The following is a 26,057-nucleotide window of genomic DNA, read 5'->3' on the forward strand; positions in this document are numbered from 1 at the left end:
TGTCCCTGGAGACAAATATGTTGCATTTGTATATTTTATATGTATCATCAATGTTTCTGGTGACATAGTTGTCATTGGGAAGTGGAGGAGATAGTGGGTGATGGTGTGAGACCTCAGCGAGACGGCTGCCAAGCTGTAGACCACTGTTTGAGACTAACGAACAACAAATCCAGTTTTGTTTTGTTTTTGGCAACACATCACAGCATTTCCAGTGATGAATGTGCCACCTAAACTGGGTGCTTTTAGCAAGATATCGTCACCATTTCCGGTGCCGCAAAAACTGTGTTTTTTGTAGAAACACTGGCACCATTTATGTGAGCGATTGTGACACCAAAACCGGTTGTTTTTTGGAGAGACATCGGCGACATTTCTAGTGGCAATAGTGCCACCAAAACTGTGCGTTTTTTAGTGAGACTGAGTGCACTATTTCTGCGAGTGACTGAGGTAAAAACTTTTTTTTAGCACAGCATCAGAACCATTTCTAGGGGCCTCCCTAGTGTAGTGGTTAGAGCACTGGTCCTCTATGTAGAAGGTTCAGGGTTCAAATTCTGCTGGGGTCTACATCAGCAAAGGCATGTGGTCACAAGAGATTCCCACCACCAAATCAAGATCAGATTCCTTAAGGAGGCTTCAGGATAAGAAAGTAACTCCAGAATCAACGTGGGCGCGTCTCAAGCCTGTTGTAGACGGGAGGTTCCAGACATAAAAGCAGATCATCATCAGTGCCATTTCTAGTGGTGATAGTGGCACCAAAGTGGCATGTGTTTTAGTGAGACAAAGGCACCATTTCAGGTGCCAATTGAGGCACCAAAACCGGGTATTCTAAGCCAAAATATGATCTTTTCTTAACCATAACCAAGTGTTTTTTGTACCTAAACCTAACCTTACATTTACAAGAGCATAGTTGAAATGTAAAGAAATGTAAGTTTCAACACTTTTGATACATAAATGTTGCATATCTGTGGTTTGCAGAGACGTAAAATGCCAATATTTTTTCTGGCTATAAGATTGAAGATAATGTGCAACAATTTAGCAAGTGGAGTTTTTTCAGATTAAATTAAGGCAAGCATTTTCTTTTTCAGTGTTCACTAATCGTGCCTCTTCTTAACATTTATTATCGTGTAATGGCATCCAGTTGCTGGGGCTAAATGAGACTACAGTTAATCTATTACATCTGTTACATTCACAGGTGGATCTTCATCCTGGTCGTCTTTGTGCAGCTGCTCAATGCAGTAAGACTTTCCTTTTTAAGTCTTCATCACACGCACATTTAGATTAAAACATATCACCACTATGGACATGCACTTGTTTAGCACCAACCTAGCCTTCCAACTACTCAAAGCAATTTTACACTACGAGTCACATTCACCCATTCACACAAATATTCACACAGTGGTGGCCAAGGTGACGATACAGGGTGCCACCTGCTACTCAGTTTTTAGACATTAACAGCCATCCGGAGCAATTTGGGGTTCCGTATTTTGCCCAGGGATACTTTGGCACATGGACTGGAGGAGCCAGGGATCAAACCACTGATCTTCCAACAACAACCCACTCTACCTCCTGAGCCACAGCCGCCCCAATGTTATGACAACTTTAAAATCTAAAAACCTTGTAATCAATACTTTGAATATTTCAACAAAACTCTCCAAATAAAATCAGTTATATAAACATACTGTAGTATATGACCATATTGCTGAGAATAACCATTGCCCATGTGCCTTTCTCCCAACTACTAGGTATGACGAGGAGCACACAGATCAGACCTTTTGCTGGGACTGATTTCAAGACTATGTTTAAATTATTTAGTGGACTTGCGCCTCAATAGATTAAAGATGCTTTTAAAGCACACTGGGTGAAACACATGCACTTGCAAAGCTGTTAAACAGCTCTTACATAAACTTTTTTTTTTAATCATCAGCTTTTGGTGAGACCACTTTGTGAGGATGAGGATGTTGCATTGGACTGCATGCACTGAAATCTGTCACGTGAAGTTTAATTACAACTTGACTGTCATAAACATTGCTGCAGCTACAGTAGCCAGGAATGTAGTTTGGGCCTGTAACCAACAACAAACCATCAGTACTTGGCCAAGATAATCCTGATATTGATGCTTCTGACGCATTTTATGTCACTGGGCGTTAATAGTTTTCTACATGATAGTGTGCTCCTGTTTTGCACAAATCTGGGCTTTTAGTGTTAGTGTTAGTTAGCTAGTGTTCCCTGAAAAAAAAATCCATGATGTCCATGATGCACCTGGAGACTGTATGTGTTGCTCCCTATGTGTTGGTGATAGAGGCACCAAAGTAACTTCAGTTTTTCTGCACAGTGTACAGGACTGCCTGGTGTTTTTAGTATATTACAGCTGGACTGATACATGCAAATGTATACATGCAAAATTCCCCGCTAAGTAGATAACATGTACGGTAGGCTATGCATCAGGTAAAAAAAGAAGTGCAAAAGACTGTTAGCTGGATACTAAATATAACATCTGGATAAAAGGATGAGCTGGCAACATACATGTTTCCAGCCAACACACTGAAATTTGAACTGTGGGAGTTTGTCTTGTTTTCAGTACAAATGTGTTAACAAAATATGCATGTATAGCCTTCTGGCAAAGAAACAAAGTGTGGTTTTAAGGCATTTGGTAGGCCTACTTGAAAATTAATGCTGCTGTTATTTATCATTATTTTACAATTTAAGGTCAGTGGCTTGATATAATTGTTATAAAATTGCAGAGAGGGCAGCCCATGCTCACAAAGTCAAGTGCCCTGAGTATGGAAAAACAATAATACGCATGCTGAAAGCCTTTGGCAATGAAGATGGCTAGCACAAATTTGATGCTAAGTGTGGCTTCTTACCTGTTGCAGACTACTTCTACAGCATTGATTTGACTTGTCTGTTTTTAGAGGACAAATTTGAGGGTAGCCCATATTGTTATAAACTAAACCTCAGTATAAAAAAATCTAATAAGAAGTTAAGTATTTAATATCATCCAAAGGTGAACTGAAACTTCTCCCGTGTGCCAACTGTGTGGGAGAACTACGGTGGCCGATGCGAAAACCTGAGCAGCCCGATCGCCCTATTTGCAAGCAGTATTTATTTTGTCCGTTTTGGGCTACTGTAGAAACAAAATGGCGGATTACGAGGAGAACTTTATGTATGAAAATATATAACCAGCCCACTCTAAGGTAATTGTACACAACAGTTCTTAGTTTCAGGCGGTTATAAACTTGTGAAAATATAGCTATGAATATTATATTCAATGTATACCAATATGTCCTGCTTGGTTCTTCAGTAAGAGATGGCTAACTGCTAGCTTGTCGAGGAAGACAGTTGTGCTCCCTGTGTCAGTAATTCATTTGGTATGGTGATGTTACCTGGCCAAACTCAGGCTTTCAGGATTCCAAACATCTTTCTGAAAGGAATACAAACTATTAAACTGTGCTATTTTGGTTGAGACAACATACAGTAACATTAGCTAAAGTTAGCCATATTAAAAGAGCTTACAAACCTGGAAGTGAGCAGCAAATTGGGGACACCAGGTAAAATATTGCCACCAGGTAGACCATCCATCCATTTTCTAACCGCTTATCCTCTTGAGGGTCGCAGGGGGCTGGAGCCTATCCCAGCTGACATTGGGCGAGAGGCAGGCTACACCCTGGACAGGTCACCAGACTATCGCAGGGCTGACACATAGAGACCAACAACCATTCTCCCTCACATTCACACCTACGGACAATTTAAAGTCACCAATTAACCTGCATGTCTTTGGACTGTGGGAGGAAGCCGGAATATGCAGAGAAAACCCACACTGACGGGGAGAACATGCAAACTCCGCACAGAGAGACTCCCCCACCCGGGATTGAACCAGGGACCCTCTTCCTGTGAGGCGACAGTGCTAACCAAAACTTAAATTTATGAATATGATATTTTGTAAGGAATAGAATCAAACTGATGATACAGTATTGATTTGTTTTGGTAAAAGGCTAAGTAAAAAAGCCAAACAATACATTTTCATTAGAAAGGAAAAGTCCAAAATCAATACACTGGGAAATAAAAGATCAGACATCTTGCCAAAAAATACAAGAGTGGGGACGAGACCAAAACAGATGACATAATTCTTCTAGAGTCATTTGACAAAATAAGAAGTCCACAACAATGTCCTTTTTAAATCTTGGTAGAAATACCTTGGTGGGATAGAAATGATGAATCATCTTGAAAGTCACTTTCTTAACTTCATTTATAAAAGATATTTAGAGGGTAGGCACCAGATTTTCTTCCAGTCCAGGTCTGAAGAGAAGTTATTCCAGTAGGAAACAACATCTGGAACAATGACTATTTCTTTTTAGAATAAAGCACATATAGCACAGTTATTGTTTTCTCTTTTAGAGGAGAAACAGATCCAACCAACATCAGTAACAACAGGTTCGACAGGTAGTAAAGTCAATTTAGATACTACAATTTTGGTAAGGGGTGCAGCCTTGAAGTTTTGCTAAGTGCCGTTCTCTAAAATCCTCCCCAAACTACGGAGTGTTCAGCAACTCTGCTGTCAATGATAGCTACCTAATTTAATTAAGTCCTCAAGTTTCAAACTCTGCTCAAGCTGGACTGGACGTAATGTCAGAATGTTGGTGTAGCAATGGAGGCCTGCCAGTGGTTTTACTTCTCTTTATGTTTTTACAGTTTGTCTAATGCTAATGGCCTGTCCAAGACACAGCCAACTGTAGTATGTAATCGTGACTGATGCAGGAGATACCCTTGAATGTTTGGACCAGAAGCGAAAGTGGGACAGCAGATGTGCGATAGACCTCAGTTTCACCAGCATTAATTCATCCAAATATTTAGTTAGCTTGAGAAAACACTACCAAATGTTTGGGACACAGGCACAGTAAAATTCCCCGTACACACTCACACAAAAACACACACACCTCGGTGGGAATGCTTTAGCATCTGGAGGTGTGGACTCGTTTTTTAAGAAGATGTCATTATGAGAGTGGTGAAACGCTGTGAGCTTTCTTTCTCATCAAGGTCAGAGTGCTCATTATTTACCCAAGTCTATGTGAGAACATTGATTTGTTTAAAGCTTCCTAATCAAGAGTGTCCAGTCTCCACAGGGAAACGTGTTTATTTTGGAGGCTAATTCTCAAAGCTATAAAATATGCAGCAATGTCAGATATGCCCAAACCACAGCCTTATCTGATGGGCCCACTGATGTCCCTTTGACCTCTTCTTCTGCTCTGCTTAGATTCACACAGCCCCAGCCAGTCTCCATCATCCTCTTAAATGCAGTAATGATCAGTTCCTCTACATTGAAGTCCTCTGGTTTGTCTCTGATTTTGGTTTCAGGGAGGAATTGATGGCCCATGTCAAGGCAGAGACTGCTCCATATGTCAGTGTCTTCCTGCCAAAGGTGCAAGGGTATGAACTGATTCTTCTCATGTTGTTACATATTGGCAAGCTGTCCTTTATTACTCTTTCAAATGTAAGGTTGATATTTTAAATTGTAGTTCATTTGACTCAATAGACAGGTATTAAGTTGTGGGAAATACTCCAAAATTACCTACATGTTCCCTGTCTCAACTTTAAATGCCTAGTAAGATTAGCAAAACAAATCTTAATCCTGAAAGTGTTACTCACAACAACAGAAGTTAGAAGTTGTATGACTTTTGTCTTTGTTGTCTTTTTGCAGGGAGCTCCAGGGAAGCCCGGCCAGCGAGGCCCCCCGGGACCAATGGGACCATGGGGACGTGAAGGGCCACCCGTAGAGAAAGGCAGGAGGGGAGCAGAGGGCTCACCTGGCCCAGAGGGGCCCAAAGGAGACCGCGTTAGTATGCATGTCCACGTTGTGTGTTTGTGTGTGTTGTCTTTAAGGCGAGACATGGCAGGCAAAACATTGATTTTTCATGCAGTGGTCAATTTTGAGATTTTGCGCTATGTATTATTTCAAACTGCTATAAAGAAAACATTCAAATGATACATTTAGACATTTATTTTATTACATTTTGTCTACTTGCGGCAGTAAGTTTCTCCCGAATTTACCAAAAAGTTATCATTGTGCAGTGTAGGCCAATAAGTTTATTAGTTGGGTTACTACAGTTGTAGGCCTTATACGCCTGTCATGTTATTAAATGATCAATTTTCATGAGCTTGAAATATACTATATTATTATTACTAAGGGCCTTAACATTTATTCTGTTTGTGAGCAATTGTTTCCAGTAGAAATGTATTAAATTCCCCAATGTAAATCTTTGAATGCCGTTTTCTCAAAATGAGTTTTTTGTCATACTCCAAGTCGAACATCTCAGCCTCTGTAGCACCTATGTACACCAAACGTTCCGGTTATACACCTAGCTATATTCTGAAGATATTTCCAGAGGGATTTGTTAATACGTCATTCCTAGCCTGATTTATGTGACATTTTATCCCCAACAATATGGCGAAAATCGATTTTTTAAGGCTATGGACAGTATATTTTCTAGGTAATAAAAGCAGATATCCTTAAATCCCTCTGTAATTTTTTTTCATCTTATATGTAAACAAAATGAAAAAATAATTTTGCACCTGGCTTTATCAGGTGTTCATATTTATCTTCCTAAAATGTATGCAAATTAGACATTTAATGAGATAATGTCTAATTTTTCATAATTAAACATTCAAATTTTTAAAACTTGTAATACTTTTTTTTTTCATACTATTGTAAGTAATCAACTGAGGAAGTTTCATGATGATATCTATTATTTTAAAATTTTACCCTATTCACCTGTAGTGTCTCACCTTAAGGTAGAAACAGAGGCAGATACTGCATGCAAGTACAGCTTATAATGAAAATAAGTCTACATTATTAAACATATACAAAATGTTAACATGTAATTATTTATTGCCAGTGATAGAGAAAAAAGAAGGGGTGTAAGCCTGTAATGAATGACTGGTACCCGTATTTTTTTACATTTCAGGGCCAGACTGGTGTTCCTGGTTTTCCTGGTAATGATGGCTCAGCGGTGAGTAATACACTATTTCATTTGCAAATCCTTACAACTCACATACAGATCGCACTGATAATAATAATCCTGTATAGGTGAGTAACCGTCTGAGGTGATTGCACCAACTTCCCAAGTTGTAGAGCTCAACTTTTCACTTATTTTTCCCCTTAAGGCATTTAGAATATATCCTTGATTGTAATATCCGACACTTTTGCGATCATAAATGTATCATGCAGTATTCCCAACTGAGTAAGTGCCCACTTCATACATTTATGATACAATATTGGAGCCTACACAGTAAATGGTGCAGTGATTTGAAGCTTGTGTCTGGTATGCCCTCTAGTGGTCACATCTTGGCACACTGTAGATGTGGGCCTGGTTTTTCTCTATGTTGTACAGCATAATTTCTTTATCATTCTCAACTAGGTCATATTCGTGGCTTCTAATATCCTGCCATTATACCAACCAACATAACTGTACTATATTGTTCAGGGCCACCCTGGAGCAGGAGGTGAGCCTGGTTTGCCAGGAGTGGATGGCTGTAATGGGACAAGGGGTCGACCAGGAGTCTTTGGTATCCCTGGTTTTGTTGGTCTGCATGGGCCGCCGGTGAGTAAAACTCCTGCTCTGATGTTTCCATTAGTCATTATTCAAACAGAAGTGAGACTTTCAGATGTCTGTCTCTTGCCTTTTTACAAAACTTAGGGGTTTTAACAGACTTATGCAGCAAAACCAAGCAAACAGGATTTGTAGTCAAAAGGCTGAAACGTGAAAAATCACCAGTAGAATATATATATGTTGAGTTTCAAATGTATTGCGCCACACAATGTATGTCAAATTCCAGTGTTCAGATTCAGTGGCAAAGAAGGAAGTAGCATAGTGTCACATTCAGGGTACTCTCTAGTGTTGGTAGAAATATTGATTTATTGATAAATAGCGATGATGCATATTTAAAACGGTTTCAGTCGACATTTTCCGCAGTATCAACACTGTCGATACTTCTTCCTCGCTCTCTCTTTATCTCCGACAGTGAGTGAAAATGCACACTGCTCCTCTCACTTAGTCACAGTGCTGTCCTCTTGACACTCATCTCATTTGCTCCAGTTGCATATAGGCTTTTACAGCATGTGAAACCTGTGGTATGGAAATGGTATCAAATATTGACATTTTTACAAGGTATTTTATCAAAGTTTGAAATCCCAGTGCCGTGACAACACAAGTGCTTTCACATCTAACCTGTTTGGATTGGTTAAAACCGAACAAACTTAAGTCCGTTCTAGTGGTTGATACAATTCATTTGGGCTGGTGTGAAAGCTGTCAATTGAATTCTGTGTGTGGACCAAACAACCAGACCAGAGAATGCCTGAAAAGCGTGTTTCAAATGGACTCTGGCAAGGTTGGTCTGTGGTGTTAAGGCAGACGACAGCAGATGTGATTATGTAGCATGATTTCAAAAGCTAAACTACTATTAAATCCATCTGCTGATTGTGAAATCTCTTCAGAAAGCAATCTTATAATTGAGCTGTATAAGATCAGCTGTACTGTATATTACTTGGTGACCATGTCAGCATGATGCTTTTCCTGACTATAAGGCAAAAGCTTTTATACCTGCCCTGCTTGTATCTGACTCTGAGTACTTTGTTAGTTCATTAAGTCCATTAAAAAATATGTGACAGCAATCCCACAGTAACAAGCTGCATATTTTTACCATACACTACCTTTTCATCCCGTCTCTACCTGTTTGTCATTATTCAATGTTAATGTTTATTCAGCGTTCATTAATTATTGTTAATTAGTCTGTCAGTCACTAGGATTTGATTTCGTCATGTCGGTCCGGATGATGCAGTATAACTTGCTACGTCTCTGAGTTTGTTTGTAGGAACTGGACCTGAATTAAAATGCAGCTATGTTTCTCTTTTTTTTCCCCAAATGAACCGAACTACAGGTGTGAAAGCACCCTCATGTAGCACAGAGATAAGTGGGGTTGTGGAGGTCTAGGTGGTGGCTGGACATGTTGACCAGAGGCCTGAGTGTGTGTCCTGTCTCCTACCAGCAGTTAACTTTTTAAAAATCTTTCCTTAAAAAGCTGGAGTTGCCTAATACTGCAGATGTTTTCTGAATGATTAACTAAAGAAACACTGGTTCTGATGTTCACAAAACATTCTCATTGAACATAATTCAAGGTTTTTCCATACTGTCCAGTATTAACTTTCCTTTGCACCAGTGTTTTGTTAAAATGATATAGAACTACAAAACTTTATCTGCTTTTTGTATTCTGCTACTTATTATTTATGACTCATCTAATATAAACATTAACTGTCTTTAATCAGGGATTACCTGGACCTAAAGGAATGAAAGGAGAACCTTTGTATGGCATTGCCCTTCCAGGGCGTCCAGTAAGTTCCTCTAGTCTGGAGAGGCTCTGATAATGATGGGCCGGGCTCCACCGATGTCAAAACTCTATTTCTGTATAATCAGTTTCATAATTATTTGCAGTTTATATTGTCTGTAGATACTCTCAAGTCCAGTGTTTATCATTCTCATCTATGTTTTGTTCTATCTTACAGGGGGACCCTGGCAGAGATGGACAGCCTGGTCCACCTGTATGTGTTCTTTTTTTCTCTTGACAGTAAAGCAGTAATCCTCAGTAATATTCAGCTAATAGATGAAGCAGGAATTGAATGCTTTATGTCTTACACTGTGCATGTAGTTAAGTCTCTACCATCTTGTATTTTTTTTTAACTTAGGGAGGACAAGGAAACACTGGGCCTAAAGGCTACGCTGGCCCTCCTGGCCCTCCTGGACTCGAGGTGAAAAAGTCTTCACATTTGTATATAAGTCTTTGTAATCAAGACCATGATATTACTGCACATTACAAGAACAATTGTGGTGAAAATCTATGTGTGTGACTCCACTTAGGGCTTTGAAGGGCCTAGAGGTGCGAGAGGACCACCAGTGAGTCACAAACTTTACCAGAGCATGCTGTAACAAAAATACTTCCATGCATACATGCACACAGACACCCACACACACATTAAAACTTACTGAACTTTTGGTTGTTGTGTAGGGCGACCCTGGAAGATCACTGGCAGGCGCTAAAGGTGACGATGTAAGAAACCATTTTGGCCTTTAACAGCTGTGCACTGAGGGTTTGTACTGTCTGTGCATTTCAGCGAACGTCCTCACCCCTTTAATTCCATATTCCAGGGTGAGCAAGGCCCACCTGGCCCTCAAGGACCAGAAGAAGTCATTGAGTTTCCTCCAGAGTTTTTTCCACCCAAAGGTTACATGGTAAGGGCAAAGCTCTCACTTGTATTTATGCAAGAATACTAATTGCTGTCTACGGCATAGACAAATATTCATTTTTCTTTATCTTCTTTCCTGCTTTTCAGGGAGACCGGGGTCCTCCTGGTCGATGTGGAGGAAAGGGCGTAAGGGTGAGTGTCAGCCAGTATGTTAGCATACAGGTATGTCTGAGAGAATGAGAAAGGTGTTTTACTTGCATTTTCTTCCTTGTCAGGGTGGTAGAGGAGACTACTTCATACAAGCAGCTAAAGGAGACAGAGGAATGCCTGGTTCTCCTGGACAGAGAGTAGGTGACTTAAATCAGACTGCAGCATGCTTGTATACAAACGTATGCATACAGACATACAATATTCACGCCATTGTTTCCATCGCTAGGGTCCTCCAGGACTTCCTGGTAGAGATGGATTGCCAGGATATGAGGTACACTTGTAACATGACGTCTAAGCCTTAGCTTTTGTTATTATGCATATGCAGTTTTTGATTTTAAATACATGGATGTATTTTCAGGGTCCACTTGGAGAGAAAGGATTCCCAGGTCTCAATGGAAGAATTGGACCAAAGGTGAGCTTTACATAAACATCAGAATGTGCATCACAGAATTATAAAGCTTGTGTCAGATGCAAACAGAAGCCAATGTTCTGTAAAAATTAGGAGGAAAACCTAATGCTTTGTTTTGAGCTTATTGTGGACTAAGAGAACACTAGACTTCACCTTCTCTTGGATCTGTTTTCAGGCTTTAGAGAATTTGGCCTGTGACGGGAGACTTTGTCCAATCACAGGTCATTTCAAAGACTGTGAGTTCATCTTGGCTGTTCTGTAAATGCAGATTCATGTACATGTCCCTTTGGTGAAAGCCTGATACAATTAGCATAGAGTCCTGCAGAGAAAGTTGCGTCTCAGGCATTTGGCAACAACTGTCTACACTGCAAAGCAACCCAAAAAAGAAAGATGAACTTAACTAAAAGCGAGTCTAAGAGTGAAAAAGTTGCAAATGCCTTCTGCTAACCAGAGCTAAATGTCCATGGCTGTGTCTTCAAGTTCATCTTTTGTAGCTTATCTTAGCTAGAGCCTCGAATCACAGTGTGTCCTTCACCTCACTCCCCAACACTACAGCCCACCTCACTGGGAGGAGAGCTGGCAGCAGCTCCAAAGACGGACCCCCAGACAGCGGCCACGGCAACACAAATCCAGTTTGCACTGGCCAATTTGGAGCCGCTACAGTCGCTGACCCAAGGTCCATCTCCCGAGCTGCTGCCAGCTCTTATCCTAGGGAAGCAGTCCTCGGCGGCAGGGAGCGAGGCAAAAAGATTGCTTGGTCGTTAACGTTTGCTTGCTTATTCTTGTCTTATTTGTGGTGAGATAAACAGAGAGAGTGGGTCAAGGAGTGTCTGGGTGAATGAGCTGTGTGCAACTCTACAATGAAATAAGACAAAATAAATGAATGTGTGGGAAACATCGGGTTAATGTATGAAGCATGTGCATATGCACATGGTTGTCTGGCGGCAAGGGCTTAGGACAGAGAAGGGAGAGATGATTTTCTTTTTGTCTTCTCCAGATTTCCGCCTACTCTAGCTGCGAGAGACATGCTATTGATGACATGAATCTATATCCTGCAGCAGTGTAGATGCTTGCTGGCATATTTGGGATACCTTTGTTCCATTTCCAATCAGAGGTGTACTTCAAATATGTCAACAAGGTAAAGAGAAACTATGTTGTCTGCTGCCCTCTGGTGGTGGCTCAGTGGGATTTTCACATTAACTGGATAAGACCAGTTATCTTTCATCACTCCTTTCATATTTAGAAATATTATGTACATTAGTGGCATTTTCTGTTCATGACTATGGTTTCCATCTCTGTCTTTGCCTCAAACAGGGTTACCAAGGAGATCCAGGTCTCCCCGGTCCCCTGCTCTTTTACAGTGAAAGTGATGCCAGAGGTGAGGCCTCAGTAGTAGCTACACTCTACTCACTGGTTGAGTTACGTGTGACCACTAGCAGCACTATCCTAGTGTAATTTTTTTTTATAATATGATAATGAAATCATATCTTTATTTTTATTTTTTTAAGATATTTTTTGGGGCTTTTTAGCCTTTAATGGATAGGACAGACAAGCGTGAACGGGGGAGAGAGAGAGGAAGTGACATGCAGCAAAGGGCCACAGGCTGGAGTCGAACCCGGGCCGCTGCGGCAACAGCCTTGTACATGGGGCACCTACTCTACCACTAAGCCACCGACGCCCCAAAATCATATCTTTATTTAAAAGTTTATAGTTTACAACCTTAGTCTCACTGTTTTGACTCTAATTTAGTAAATAATCAGAGTTAAGCTGACTTTTTCATGGTTCTGTGTCTGTGTGGTTCAGGTGTTAAAGGTGACCATGGGTATCCTGGCCCAGCTGGACCCCCCGGTGACCCTGGGTACATGGGCATGCATGGACCTCCTGGTCCACCAGGGTTAACAATAACAGGTCAGACTGTGTCTCTGGTCTCTAACTTTCAGGTTACTTGTTATTTGATGTACTGTATATGACTGAGTCTATCCCTCATTCTGATCAGGATTTGACCTACAGTTAGGAACTCAGTCAGTTAGTCGGTTTTGATCCGACCTTATCTGAAATTTCATACTGTCTCTCACACCTTCCCAGAAGTGCCAGGGCGTCCTGGTCCCCAAGGGCACCCCGGTCCCAAGGGATACAAGGGTGAACCAGGAGGCAATGACATTGTTGAAAATCCATTTCTGGGACCAAAGGGAACCAAAGGACTCCGGGGACCTAAAGGTGTCACAGGGCCCCCAGGTCCTCCAGGTATATTAGTGCTTCCCTCATATTTAATACAAAAGAGTGTCCTCTATGTCTTTATTAATCTTACAAATGTGATTTTATTATTTAAATAATTGTGAGCTAATCATATCTTTGTGCATGTTCATTTGAGTGTATACTTACCTTCTGGCTTGTGTGTGTGTGTGGTATACTTGATGTGATCGGATCAGGATGTGGAGGTGAGTTCTCAGTTACTTCTGATGGGAAAAATTGCTAATTGCTAATTCATGCATTCGGAGTACTCGCTAAAGTTTTTAACTTATGTTGATAAATAGTTGTGGCTGGTTGATCCACAGATTACTATTGTGAGCCTGGTGACCCAGGGGAACCTGGTTACCCAGGACCTAAAGGACCTCGTGGAAACAAAGGGCTCAGAGGAATAAAAGGTGATCTATGACTGTTTTGATACTACTTGGTGCTGGGTTATTCTGGTTGATACCTTATCGAGTACCAATACTCAGCCCTAATTTTTGTTATCGGTGTGTCCAACAGGTTGTCCAGGGGATTGTAACTGTAGGTCTGGTGGGGGGAGGGAAGGGCCACCTGGTCCACCTGGTTATCCAGGACCTCCAGGGTTACCTGGAACTCAAGGACTTAAAGGAGACCCAGGGCTGAGAGGCAATGACGGTCCAAGAGGACCACAAGTAAGGACAACTGGACTCAAACTTACTTATAATTAAATGCCATTTTCTGACATGTATACAAGTGTGTTCTTTGTTATAGCCACAGAAACATAGTGTTGTATTGATTCTGACTTTGTGTTTTCTTGCAGGGCTTTCAGGGAGCTCCTGGTATAAAAGGACAAAAGGGACAAAAAGGTCACGCTTTTGTGGTAGATTTTAAAGGTGAGCACCACATCAAAACTGCACTATACATAGCGTTATTACACAAGCAAAGTGTACGGGTATTTTAAATGCTTGGAAACATCTACAGAGGACGGGAGACTTATGAGTCAGGAGTCAAGATGTATTCATTGGTTTGTGTTCACAAAGGTGATCACAGTGCATTGTATTCTGAACAATCTGTTCAGTACAACAGTCGTCTGAAATAAAAATTATGCCTGTTTGTTTTTGTCATTGAAAGGTGCCAAGGGTAACAGAGGAGTCCCTGGACATCAGAGTCCTCCTGGAGCAACAGGTGCGCCAGGACTGGATGGCTCCCCTGGTCCCCCAGGGGACCGTGGAACACCAGTGAGAGCATACATTTCCCATTTTCAGTACTGTGAATGTAATATATCAAACAGAAAAAATGCTCCACTTTGCTACATTCTGTTGGGTTCTACAGTTATGGTATCAGGTAACATGTTTGTAGGGTGCTGGATATGCAGGATTACATGGTCCCAAAGGTTACCCTGGTGCTGCTGGACCCAAAGGGTATCCAGGGCCTGCTGGCTCTCCAGGTCCTGGTCTCCCAGGGCCTAAGGGGCTACCTGGACCTAAAGGTCATCCGGGACATCCTGGCCTACCAGGAATTCCTGGACGACAAGGCCCTCCAGGTCAGAGTCTGGGTTAAATTCTGAGATTCTCAGTTAGTGTTAATACACCGCATTAAGCCAGGTATCATGGGCTCAAAAAGTACGTTGTATTTTGGTCACCAGGTGAGTCATGCTGTCATGAAGATGAGAATGGATTACCTGGTCCTAAGGGTGAACCAGGTTCACCAGGTAAGTCTTCCAGGTGTTTCACATAATATCTTAAATAAACTGCATCCAAGCACTGTAAAAAAATTACATCTGTTAGTCAATGATGATTGCTAAAGTGGTTGTTGGCAATAAAACTGCCAGAAAAAAATGTAAGCTTTGTACGTTTCTGCAAACAATGGATATGTTACATTTGTACATTATTTTGTAGTGGATACGTTGAAAGTTTGTATTTCTTAACAATGCCGTGGTGAAGGTGTGGTTATACTGAGGCACAGGAAACATATTATTATGGTTAGGAAAAGATCATGTTTTGGCTTAAACACCCACGTGTGGTGGCACAAAAGCCACTGAAAAGGAGGAATGGGTTGGTGAAAATACCCAGGTTTGTTAACTTGAACCTTGCTGGGAAATGCTGCGATTTGTTGGTAAAAACACCCAGGTTTGACTTCAAACACTCGTGGAAACGCCACAAAGGGTCGCCAAAAAACAACCGGTGTTATTGTTTATTGGTCTCAAACACTGGTCTGCAGTGGTCTGCTTCTTAGGAGGTGTCTCGCCTATAGGTGCCACACCATCCATAATCCACCCTCCATCTCCAGATGACAAAATCAACTCATAAACTACATCACTTTAGAAATGTTGATATGATACATATGAAACGATCAAATGTAACATATTTGTGGTTTGCAGAAACATACAATGCAATTTTCCTCTGGCGACTGGGCTGTTGTTGGACAATCCATGCATACTGATCTGACTTTTCTAAAGTTCAGAGAAAAGTTGCTCAAAAGCCACGTGTGATGAGAGAAATGTGATCCATGACCAAGTTAACTTTAAGTTTTCTTTGGCCCCTTGTAGGGGTTCCAGGTGACCCAGGAAGAGATGGTCCTCTGGGAAATCCAGGATACCCAGGCCCGAAAGGCATGAAAGGAGATGACAGTAAAAATGGACGGATGGGACCTCCGGGTAACCTTTCTAAAATATTGTCAAATTAAATTTACACACAAGATGAGAAGATATTTCTTCATTTGGGAACGCAGGTTCAAGCTTGTTGATAATCAAGAATCGGCACTGCAGGAAAATTGTCAATTAATGATTTATTTAACAGTTAGGAAGGGCTGTTTAAACGCTTATACTGTAGGTCTCTCTTATTTGTAAAAGGACCTCTAGGTTTAAATGGGGATCCTGGTGACCCTGGTCCCAGTGGAATTCTCCTGGATGGCTTTCCAGGCTCTCCTGGATTGCAAGGACCACAAGGCAGGAAGGGTGACTCCGGAGATGTCCGCTTTCCCAAACGTGGCCCTACTGGCCCACCTGGCCGCCCTGGGGCTGTAGGGACAAAGGGACGCCATGGCATTCCTGGAATACCAGGATCTCCAGGTAAGTTTGATTTACATTTATGTGAACATGAACAAACCACTGAACTCAGTTAATGTGGTCCATATCTCAGATTTACTTGATTTACAGAGTACTTCCCATTCTTTATTTTATATTGGAATTGATTGGCCATAACAGGTGCACAAGGTCAACCTGGACGACCAGGTTGGAAAGGACAGACAGGAGACAATGGTGACCCTGGGGCCACAGGTCCCCCAGGCCCACCCTGCACTGTGTGTGATCTGACTGGATCTCCAGGCCCTCCTGGACCTCCAGGAAACCCTGGACAGAGGGGAGTACCAGGTGAGCACACAGCAGCAGCAAGCAAAATTATGGATGTCTTGCTGTCACTCTGAATGTTCATCTGAATGTCTTTTTAAAATGTTGAGATTAATTCCAGAGTGTGAATATTTTTTTGTGAAGCCACCATCTAACCATCCATGAACATATTTCTTGCATTGAATTTTAAACATGTTGCACAGGCTACCTTGGCCAGAAGGGTTATAAAGGAGATATAGGTCCTCCTGGTCATGGACAAAAGGGCCCACAAGGTTACCCTGGCCCTCCCGCCTTGCCAGGCCCAGCTGGACCCAGGGGCACCACTGGCCCCCCAGGAGATCCTGGGATCGATGGCAGGCCAGGACAGAAAGGTGAACCACTGGCCTGTCTGGATAAGAAACCTTTGTGAAAAGCATTATGTCTTTACCTCATCATTTAAAATCTTGGCATAAAAATTTGACAGGTGCTTTCTGTCAGTTACACTGCATTGCCACACTAGGAGCTAGTTGCCAGTCAGCATGCCTTTATAAACATCTCCCCAAATCCCCACAAAAAAGCCTACACTGAAATCTAGTCTATGTTTTATCAACAATGCTTTATATCTGTTAACTAGCCTGCCCTGTCTGAAATGAGATTTTCCATCCAATTCATCAAGGTGGAAGGGGTTACCCAGGCAGGGCTGGGGCCACAGGTTTACCAGGTTCTCCTGGACCTCCAGGAAAAAGAGGTAAACAAGGAGAGAGGGGCTTTGATGGTCGGCCAGGTGACCACGGACTCCCAGGACAGCCTGGCAACAAAGGTAAGCCTTTGTTTACATAACATGAGCCCTATATGACAACCTATACCACATGGTCTATAGTGAGAGTGTCATCTCCCATTTCCTTTAAAAGCCAGGTGTCCCTGCACCTGGCACACGGCTAGATATGGTGAATTTGCCAAATTGGAGAAGCAAGTGATTGTATGCTGACAGTAATGCAGAACTAAAATTTTAGCTTCTGAAATAATAAATGAAGTTATGAGCTCTTCTTGTATAAACGTGCACAGTGTCCCTCTTAATAGGGAGTTGGACAGTAGCCCCGCAACTCTGTTCTGCTCTCTGCTATGCTCACATTTTAGAGAGTTTGATTCATATTTTACTCATTAATGATGTATTATTTTACCCTGACCCTCACCTGCAACCCAGCTGCGTGTCCCTGTGTATGTAACAAGCAGACAGTGCGTGCACTGTGAACCCGCCTATGTAAGCATATCTTACTGTCTGAATGATGTGCCCTTTAAATAGCAGGAAAGCACTGCCATTCTGACTATGGACCAGGTTTTTGTTGGTCAATGGCACAATTAATCTCTGCTGCCACATAATAGCAATATGTCAACAATGCACCTCATCCTAAGACTTACACACCCATGGGTGCACAGAAAGGTGCAATTTGGGTACATTTGCTACTTACACAGTATGGCTGGCAGTGAAAATGACAACCAAATCGGTCTGAAATTAGCAATGAGAGCTGCTTTGCGCGAGGTGTAAGATAGGGTCCCATGTGTCTGATAGCTGTACTCAGTCATGCCAGTTGCAGTGGCCTAATGTTTTTTAATAATTAACAACCAGAATATTATCAAATCATTAAAGATGTCTCAGGGCATGTATCTGTAATCATCAATCAGATTCAGATATGTAACTAGCACAGCAATGTAGTGAAACGTACAGTCTGTATACAGCTACAACATTAAGGATATGAGGAAGCTGGAAAGATGAGCCAACATGATTTATTTCAGTTATTAAGTTGTACTTTCGGTGTACTTTATGAATCAGACTGGTAGGAATATCATCTCAACTCTGTGGTTCATCCAGGTGTACGTGGTCCACCAGGATTACCAGGACCATCAAGGCTCATGAACGTAACAAAAGGCCCACAGGGACTTACAGGAAGGCAGGGGGAATCAGGACCACCAGGACCTGCAGGCAATGGAGCTGTCACTTAACTTATACATAGTTTTTAAACAAGATGATTTCACTCCATACAATACAAAATAGTATATGACTACATTATTATTTTGTTTTGTCGCCTACAGGCTTAAGGGGCCCAAGGGGAGTGCCAGGTGACTCAGGACCTGATGGATGGCCGGGTTCGCCAGGGTTTAAAGGCAGCACTGGTGCTCCAGGCAGAGCAGGAATACCAGGACCTCCTGGGTACTCTGGAATCAAAGGTTTCCCTGGTCCAAGGGGAAATCCTGGAAATTCTGGAGATCTGGTACACGATGAATCTAATTTATTGTCTTCATAAATTTAGAGCCGCTGTGTGTCTGTGCTCAGTTTTTTTAATATCTGTCCAGAAGATACCCATACACAGTGAAAAATGGCTGCTACTTGATTTACATACTGTACCAGCAGCATGTAATTTCTGATCATCCCAGTTTAAAGTGCACAACCATTTTGTGTTAAGACACTTTTGAGGGCTGTGGCATGCATTAAGATTGAGACTAGTCCCAGACTGCTTATGTTTTTATCTACATGTATACGTTAGTGGCTTTACGGTACATTATTTATTGTATGTCAACTTCAGGAGTGATGTTAAATAGACTTAATGTGTTCATGTTGGTTAAAGGGAGATCAAGGGCCTCAAGGACATTCGGGTATCCCAGGGTTACCAGGATTTCCAGGAGCCAAGGGTGAGTCAGAAGCGAGACAAAACATTTATACAACAGGATGTGAATCCACAGCAGACTGGGTCATTTACAATTTTGTCTGGTTCATCAAAAACAATGTGATATATTTTTTATAATAAATGCAAATGCAGTTAAGTAAAAAACAATAAAGCCAAATAAAATCTCTCAGTGTTTCATATCTGTTTCATTCAGTTGGACTGAACCTAATGAAAGCTGTCCACATCTGTTCCAGGTGAGCCAGGACTGTCTTATGGACAACCTGGTCCACGTGGACCCAAAGGATTGCCAGGGGAGGATGGTCCTTGTGGTGAGTTGACAGAAGACCTACTAACAGATGATTTCATGATAAGGGACTCATATTCTTTTTAGTTAAACTTGTGAGGAAGGACAAGTGAATGTATCACTGTAAATAAATTTAAATCCACAAAATAATTCCCTCGAGCACCCAGAGGGAGTCCAGGAGATCCAGGGGACCCAGGATTCCAGGGAAGGGCAGGACAGCCTGGACGACCAGGCATTATTGGGGAATCAGGACAACTAGGAAGACCAGGTGATTTCTGTTTAAGATTTGAATCAGAGACCTAATGTGCTGCACCAATAATTTAAAGTGGATAAATGAAGGAATGCTATTGTGTGTGTGTAAGGTGTAAGTATAAGAACAGTGAGCCAGTTACTAAGATATTTTTCCACACAATATAAAGCTTACTTGTATGTAGATGCAAATGCACATATGGTGTCATTCACTGTAGGCTTGGGCGGTGTCTATTTTTTCAGACCTTCCTTAAATTTCAGTAGGGGTCTATGGTATATGATGGTATTTGTGTGCTGCACTATCTTGCCCTGTTAACTCATTGTGTAACATACTTCATTCAAACTCACCAAAATGGTCTTAGTTAGTCTTGTTAGTCATCTACTGAGTTTGTCCAGTATTCCATCAATCACCAACTCTGGTTTGGTGAAAATAATCCCGTAATTCACTGTGTTAGATTTGACAATGTGCTGTTATTGCTGGTGGTCTCTCTCAACTGTCCCTGGCCAGCTGTTTACAGTCCTGTAACATTATCCCCACCACAGTCGCCATGTTTCTCAGCTTAGCTACCTGTTCCACCAGTGGACACTGACCTCTGGTGGCACGTGACGTCCACTACATACAATACGTCCTCAATACAGCATCTCCATATGAGTTTAATAGAAAGATAAGCATCTGTATTTTTCACAAAATCATACTGTCTGGATTTCTAAATACCGTTGTATACCGTAATAACATGATACTGACCAGGCGTAATTCAGTGGCGATAAACCAGCTCCAGTTTTCCACAATCTTCAAATTTAGAAATTTAGCAAATTAAACTACTCGATTCTTATATTTTACACTTGTGTTTATTCCCGTAAGTCATTTAAATCTTGTGCTTTATGTTAAAATGATTGGGCTCTTTTACGTGTATCTCCACAGGCTACCCAGGACCTCGTGGCCCATCAGGTCGTCCAGGTCCTATAGGTCTTCCAGGTGATCATGGAGGTCAGGGACCACCAGGCCCACCTGGCCCTGATGGGCCCCAAGGTACTTATATAAAATCAGTTGTTTCTCCCATCATTGGATAGGCAGGGTACAGGCATTGTAAGTGTCTGCTGTTCTGTGTTGTTTTTTATTGGCTATCACTTGGCTTGAATTCTGTGTCAAAGGGGTTCTATGATGTGTCTGCCAATAACCTGACATTATTCTCATGCTGTGCTGTGATTTCATGTAAGGGCCCCCTGGACCACCAGGTTTGGATGGACTGAATGGACTTAGAGGTCCAAAAGGGATAAAAGGAGCAAAGGGTAAGAGGGAGATTTATCAACACGGTTTAGCAGTCATGTCTTTGTTTGCCTTTTATGGTGTCTGTTGATAGAAAACTTTTGGTCATAGTATATAGCACAAATTGCGTAAAACAGAAATGTTAAAGTGTAGTTTGAGCTAGTAAATTGTTTGTCATGATATTTTACTATTGACACTTAAATGTACCCATTTTTCACTTGAAGGCATGGATCACCCTGGCCCATCAGGACCAGATGGTTTTCCTGGAGCCAAAGGAATTAGGGGCCAGCAAGGGCCTCCAGGAGCCTTTTTACCAGGGCCCAAAGGCCAGAGGGGTCCACCTGGCTACACAGGTATCATATCTGTTGTTACCAATAGTGCACGTCCTGCATATTGAGCATAACTTTAGTTCAGGCAGGACACAATGTCAAGCTCAGCTCACATAGTTCAGGCAGGACACAATGTCAAGCTCAGCTCACATCCCAGCTACATCAGCTGACCTCAAACAGCACAATCAACTGATGGAGCAGCTGATTGATGGAAGGGAGTCAGCTGATAGATCACATGATTCCTTTCTATGCAACCAATTGGCGAATCTCATTCAGGGCGCCCTATTTAAACTGCTCTGGCCTGCCTACGTTGCTGCTTNTGTTCCCAGGGATCTTTGCTGCTGCTCTCCCTGCCTTAGGCTTTCAATGTAGGCGCATGGCTGCTGCTCTCCCTGCCTTAGGCTTTCAATGTAGGCGCATGGAAGGGCAGGGAGGTTTGCTCTCTCTGCCTTAAGGCTTTCCTTGTGCGTGGAAGGGCGGAGGGGTGTGTTCTCTCCGCCCTTCTATACTGTCTGTAAAGGTTGGGAAGAAATGAACTGTTGAAGTCAAACATTTTAAGTTATTGTTTCCTCACAATACCCCAGTGTAAGTCCAATAAGAAAAAAACTGATGATTTTTTTTACCGTGCAATAGTCTGTTATGGTCACTTAGACTGTATTGTGTTTTTGTTGGCATTTTATTGCCATTTATTTACTATTTTTCTCTTTCCTCCCAGTGGGGTTGCTGTTCTGTTCTTCTATACAGCTTTTGTATAATGTATTTATCTTCTTGTATTTCTTACCTCAGGTCTTCCAGGTATTCCAGGGGAACCTGGTAACCCTGGCATAGAATGCTACACACCTTTGCCAGGACCCCACGGAGATTTAGGATATGATGGACCTCCAGGGCCCCCAGGTTTGTGTGTTTGTATTTGTGTTTATCCATTTGCCTATGTTTGTCTCCATCTTGGTGTGGCCACATTCAGGGATGAACACTGTGTCAATGTTCATGTTCAGTTGTGGGTATGTGTGCCTTTTTATCTATCTGTCAACAACTGGGAGTTTGTGTTGGGTTTTAGGTCCTCCTGGGCAGCCGGGCCTTCCAGGCAGCAGCATTTTTTCCAAAGGAGACCCAGGCCCTTATGGCCTCACAGGGTTACCAGGCCGTAAAGGAGATAGGGGTCTCCCAGGGCCTGCAGGGTCTCAGGGCTACCCGGGACTTACAGGACAGAAAGGTACGTTGCGGTGCAAGACTGCTGCTGTCAGTATTTACAGTGATGCCGTCCACTTGCATGCAGTCTAAGTGTTGCTGCACTTTGACAGGTGAGAGAGGTCCTGATGGTTCTATAGGTCCTCCTGGACCCAAAGGTCAGACTGGGGTCCCTGGGCCTTGGGGCCACAAGGGAGTAACTGGCTCAACTGGAGAGGCAGGTGAGCGGAACTGTAGCTAAGAGATATGCCCATAGCTCTATGCCAACACACACACACACACACACACACACACACAGTATGACTTTCCATTTGTCTGTTTCTGTTTCTGTTAGTAAAGAATTGATTCTCATTTATTCAACACTACTGACATGCTGTGTTACAACAGTATATCTGGTAGTCACTGTATTATTGTTTTTTACAGGTCCCAAAGGTGCTCCTGGTGACTTTATTAGGGAACGTCCAGGGAATGCTCCCCCAGGACTCCGAGGACCTTCTGGTGACCAAGGACCTCCGGGATACCCTGGTGATGCAGGTCCTCCCGGGACTCCAGGACGTAAAGGTAAGAGACTATTAAATACTCTCTGAGTATGTGTGTACACATTCTGGTCCGTGCCTGAATAAATCTGTGTTGTGTGTCTTCATCCTCAGTCGTCTGTATGTGTCTGTGTGTATAATTGTCCTTATCTGTGTATTTGTGTCTGTGTTTTCAGGCCAGAAGGGTGCCATAGGGTACGTGGGCCTCCCTGGCAAATCAGGTCCTGCTGGTCTTGACGGTCCTGTCGGAGACCAAGGAGAAGTTGGTCAGCGAGGATTTACTGGACCTCAAGGTCAATAATCTGACGCAGTCATGTGGCAAGCCCATGTAGCATGCTGTTTGGCACGTTGGAGACGGGTCGCTAGAGTTACTCAGTTTATGTAGAAGGATCTGGATGAAACTTTTGATCTTTCACTCAAGGCCACAAATTAAACTGTTGTCTGCATCCAATACCCAATTTCAACTCATCCTCACTCATGTGCTCCCTCCATGTCACCCTGTCGCTAAATGTTCAACCCCTCCATTCTTCAGGTGTCGCGGGTCCACCCGGTGATCCAGGTGCACCAGGCTACGGGGAAGCGTCGAGGTCAGGCTTCCTTTTGGTTCTCCACAGCCAGTCAGTTCAGGTGCCACAGTGCCCTGAAGGCAGCAGTCAGCTTTGGGTGGGCTACAGTCTGGTCTACTTGGAGGGACAAGAGAAGGCTCACACTCAAGATCTGGGTAAGAGTCTGAATAAAGTCATACTTTAATTGGAAATGATTTTATGCATCAATCTGTGAGTTTAAAGGGTTTATTCTTCTTTTACTCTCTCTCTCTCTCTCTCTCTCTCTCTCTCTCTCTCTCTCTCTCTCTTATCTCCTCTCCCTCTAGGCCAGGCTGGCTCCTGCCTCCCTGTTTTCTCCACCATGCCTTTCTCCTACTGCAACAAAGCTGCCTGTCACTACTCCAGTCGCAACGACAAATCCTATTGGCTCTCCACCACCGCTCCCATACCCATAATGCCACTTTTTGGCCAGGCAATTAGGACCCACATCAGCCGTTGTGTGGTGTGTGAGACAGGTGCGCCTGCAGTGACTTTTCACAGCCAAGATCACACAGTCCTTGCATGCCCACCTGGCTGGAGGAGCCTGTGGACGGGCTACTCTTTCCTCCTGGTGAGAGTGATAAAAAGCTTAAGTGTGTCTGTGAGACAAAAACGCTTTCAACTTACCTAATGTGTACCACCTGCTGCAACTTTTCCCTTCAGCACACAGGGGCAGGTGATGAGGGAGGTGGCCAGTCTCTGACCTCTACTGGTAGCTGTCTGAAGGATTTCCGGACTCACCCCTTCATAGAGTGCCAGGGTGCGCGTGGCTCCTGTCACTACTTTGCCAACCTCTACAGTTTTTGGCTGACTATTGTGAGTCAGACAGAGCAGTTCATCACCCCGAGCCCTGGCACCATCAAGGCAGCCGACAAACAGCGACGCAAGGCCGGTCAGTGTCACGTCTGCCTCAGAGAACAATAGAGTAGGGCTCTCATGGTCATGAAATTCCTGGAAAGGTTAAGAAATTAGAAAAATGATTTTCCAGGCCTGGAAATTGTTTTGTATTAACAGAATGTTTTGGAAAAGTTTTGAGTATATATTGTTTGGCTATGGTTTAGAATATGTTCATAAAAATCTCAAAACATATTTAACATTACACAAAAAAACATATTAGTGCCGTGCTGCGTGACTGTTAAAACATCACTAGTATCACATGATACACAGGCCAGTCCAACATTGCATCATCACCAAGGCTGCACCCCCCTTTTCCGGGTAAGAAATGTGCTGTTACATGAGGAGAGAAACTGGAAAATACTAAAAGCTGATGTGTAGCAGGTTAACCAAGGCTTGCACACTGAGATTTGAGGCACATAATATACGTGAATATCCACTGTCAGTGTGGTAAAAGGCTAAATGACGCTGGTCACAATTACTACTTATGGATAGCAAGTTGAGTGGGAGGCTACTGCAGTACAGTCATACAGTATAGCAGGAGCAGGCTGTCTTCTCCAGCCAAATCTCAAACAGTTGGTTATTCACAGACAACAGTTAACATTACGATACCTGGTGATTTAATCCAACATGTTTAGATGTCTGGATGTTGAGTCATTGATCCATTTGAGTGGGGGAAGCCTGATAGGACATGATGGCAAACAACTTTAACTTATTAAGATATCACATTTTTTTAAACAAGAAATAAATGCAGACAAACTTGTAATTACAACAAACAAATTATATTCCAAATATCTGTATTAACATCTATCACTAGAATCTCCTTTGGTCTATCACCCAAAAGGGGCGTGGCCTGGATGTTTTGCAAAGTATCCATAGGTGCTGGTCTGGTCAGTTGGCATACGCAGGTAGTTGGCGGCTTGAATGTGCATGCATGCATGTTTAAAGGTTTAGTGTGTAATTCTAAAGGGAGATAGTTGATTATTGAGTCTCAATGCCAGGTTGTCAAGTACCGACACTTTGGGTTGGTGTTTCGGTCCAACTACCAACCAAAGGTTGTCAGTACGTGATGACCTGGCATGAGACTCAACAGTTTTTGCAAGAGTTACATATGGCACTTTTTATAATGTATGTCTGTATTGCTATGAAGGCCTAATCATTTTAAACGACATCAATAAAGTCATGAAAATCTGGTTAAATGTGATGGAAAACTTATGGAAAAGTTTTGGAAATTCATTGTCAAACGTGTGGGAACCATGATAAACAAAGCTTGCCACAAGGTATTTTTTAAGCAATTCCATTTTTAAAATCTAGAAATCTCAAAGCCGCATTTTTTTTATTGCTAAATATCATCAACTAGAATCTATAACCCTGAGTGGTAAGCAAATTTTTAGTATGTTGCCATTACTGTATCCTTTTTATATCATTATTTTCAATAAGGTGCTATTTCTGGTAATGAAAATGTTTGAGAATTGATCATCTTGCTGCTGTACCTGAAGTTTCATGTTTTAAGTCCTGTAGGAGAAATGTTCTGAAGACCCTCTCTTCTTCATCTAAATTGTGCTCCACAATTAAAATGTTTAAAAATGCTTAAAGTTATTCAGAGCTCAGTAGCTTTCACATTTGGAAAAACAACAACCTACATTCAAAAATCCCAAGA

The 26,057-nt window shown here is 42.3% G+C and overlaps 1 protein-coding gene across 1 annotated transcript; it reads left to right on the forward strand.

Moving 5' to 3' along the window:
• The first annotated feature begins 2,241 nt into the window (after positions 1-2,241).
• Positions 2,242-25,968, forward strand: LOC126409164 (collagen alpha-4(IV) chain-like). Its single transcript, XM_050075124.1, has 45 exons — positions 2,242-2,265; positions 5,350-5,421; positions 5,693-5,827; positions 6,957-7,001; positions 7,476-7,592; positions 9,314-9,379; positions 9,551-9,586; positions 9,731-9,793; positions 9,903-9,938; positions 10,051-10,092; positions 10,191-10,274; positions 10,376-10,420; positions 10,504-10,575; positions 10,665-10,709; positions 10,797-10,850; positions 12,162-12,225; positions 12,651-12,755; positions 12,933-13,091; positions 13,403-13,492; positions 13,599-13,750; positions 13,879-13,951; positions 14,190-14,296; positions 14,418-14,601; positions 14,704-14,769; positions 15,607-15,714; positions 15,910-16,128; positions 16,264-16,428; positions 16,608-16,775; positions 17,060-17,203; positions 18,254-18,364; positions 18,475-18,653; positions 19,008-19,071; positions 19,301-19,375; positions 19,511-19,618; positions 20,522-20,629; positions 20,818-20,889; positions 21,091-21,219; positions 21,982-22,089; positions 22,253-22,408; positions 22,497-22,604; positions 22,807-22,944; positions 23,096-23,212; positions 23,452-23,640; positions 23,791-24,074; positions 24,167-25,968. The coding sequence occupies exons 1-45, from the start codon at positions 2,242-2,244 to the stop codon at positions 24,425-24,427; spliced, it is 4,947 nt and encodes a 1,648-aa protein (XP_049931081.1). The 3' UTR covers positions 24,428-25,968.
• The last annotated feature ends 89 nt before the right edge of the window (positions 25,969-26,057 follow it).

The sequence above is a fragment of the Epinephelus moara genome, chromosome 21 (genome assembly GCF_006386435.1).
Source record: "Epinephelus moara isolate mb chromosome 21, YSFRI_EMoa_1.0, whole genome shotgun sequence".
NCBI classification, from domain to species: domain Eukaryota; kingdom Metazoa; phylum Chordata; class Actinopteri; order Perciformes; family Serranidae; genus Epinephelus; species Epinephelus moara.

Bases quoted from the DNA above. Each gene is read 5' to 3' on its own strand.
- LOC126409164 (XM_050075124.1), top strand. From the start codon at position 2,242: ATGTCCATGATGCACCTGGAGACT. The intron at 14,770-15,606 runs GTAAGTCTTCCA...GGCCCCTTGTAG, and splicing joins GGGTGAACCAGGTTCACCAG to GGGTTCCAGGTGACCCAGGA. The intron at 22,945-23,095 runs GTAAGAGACTAT...CTGTGTTTTCAG, and splicing joins CGGGACTCCAGGACGTAAAG to GCCAGAAGGGTGCCATAGGG.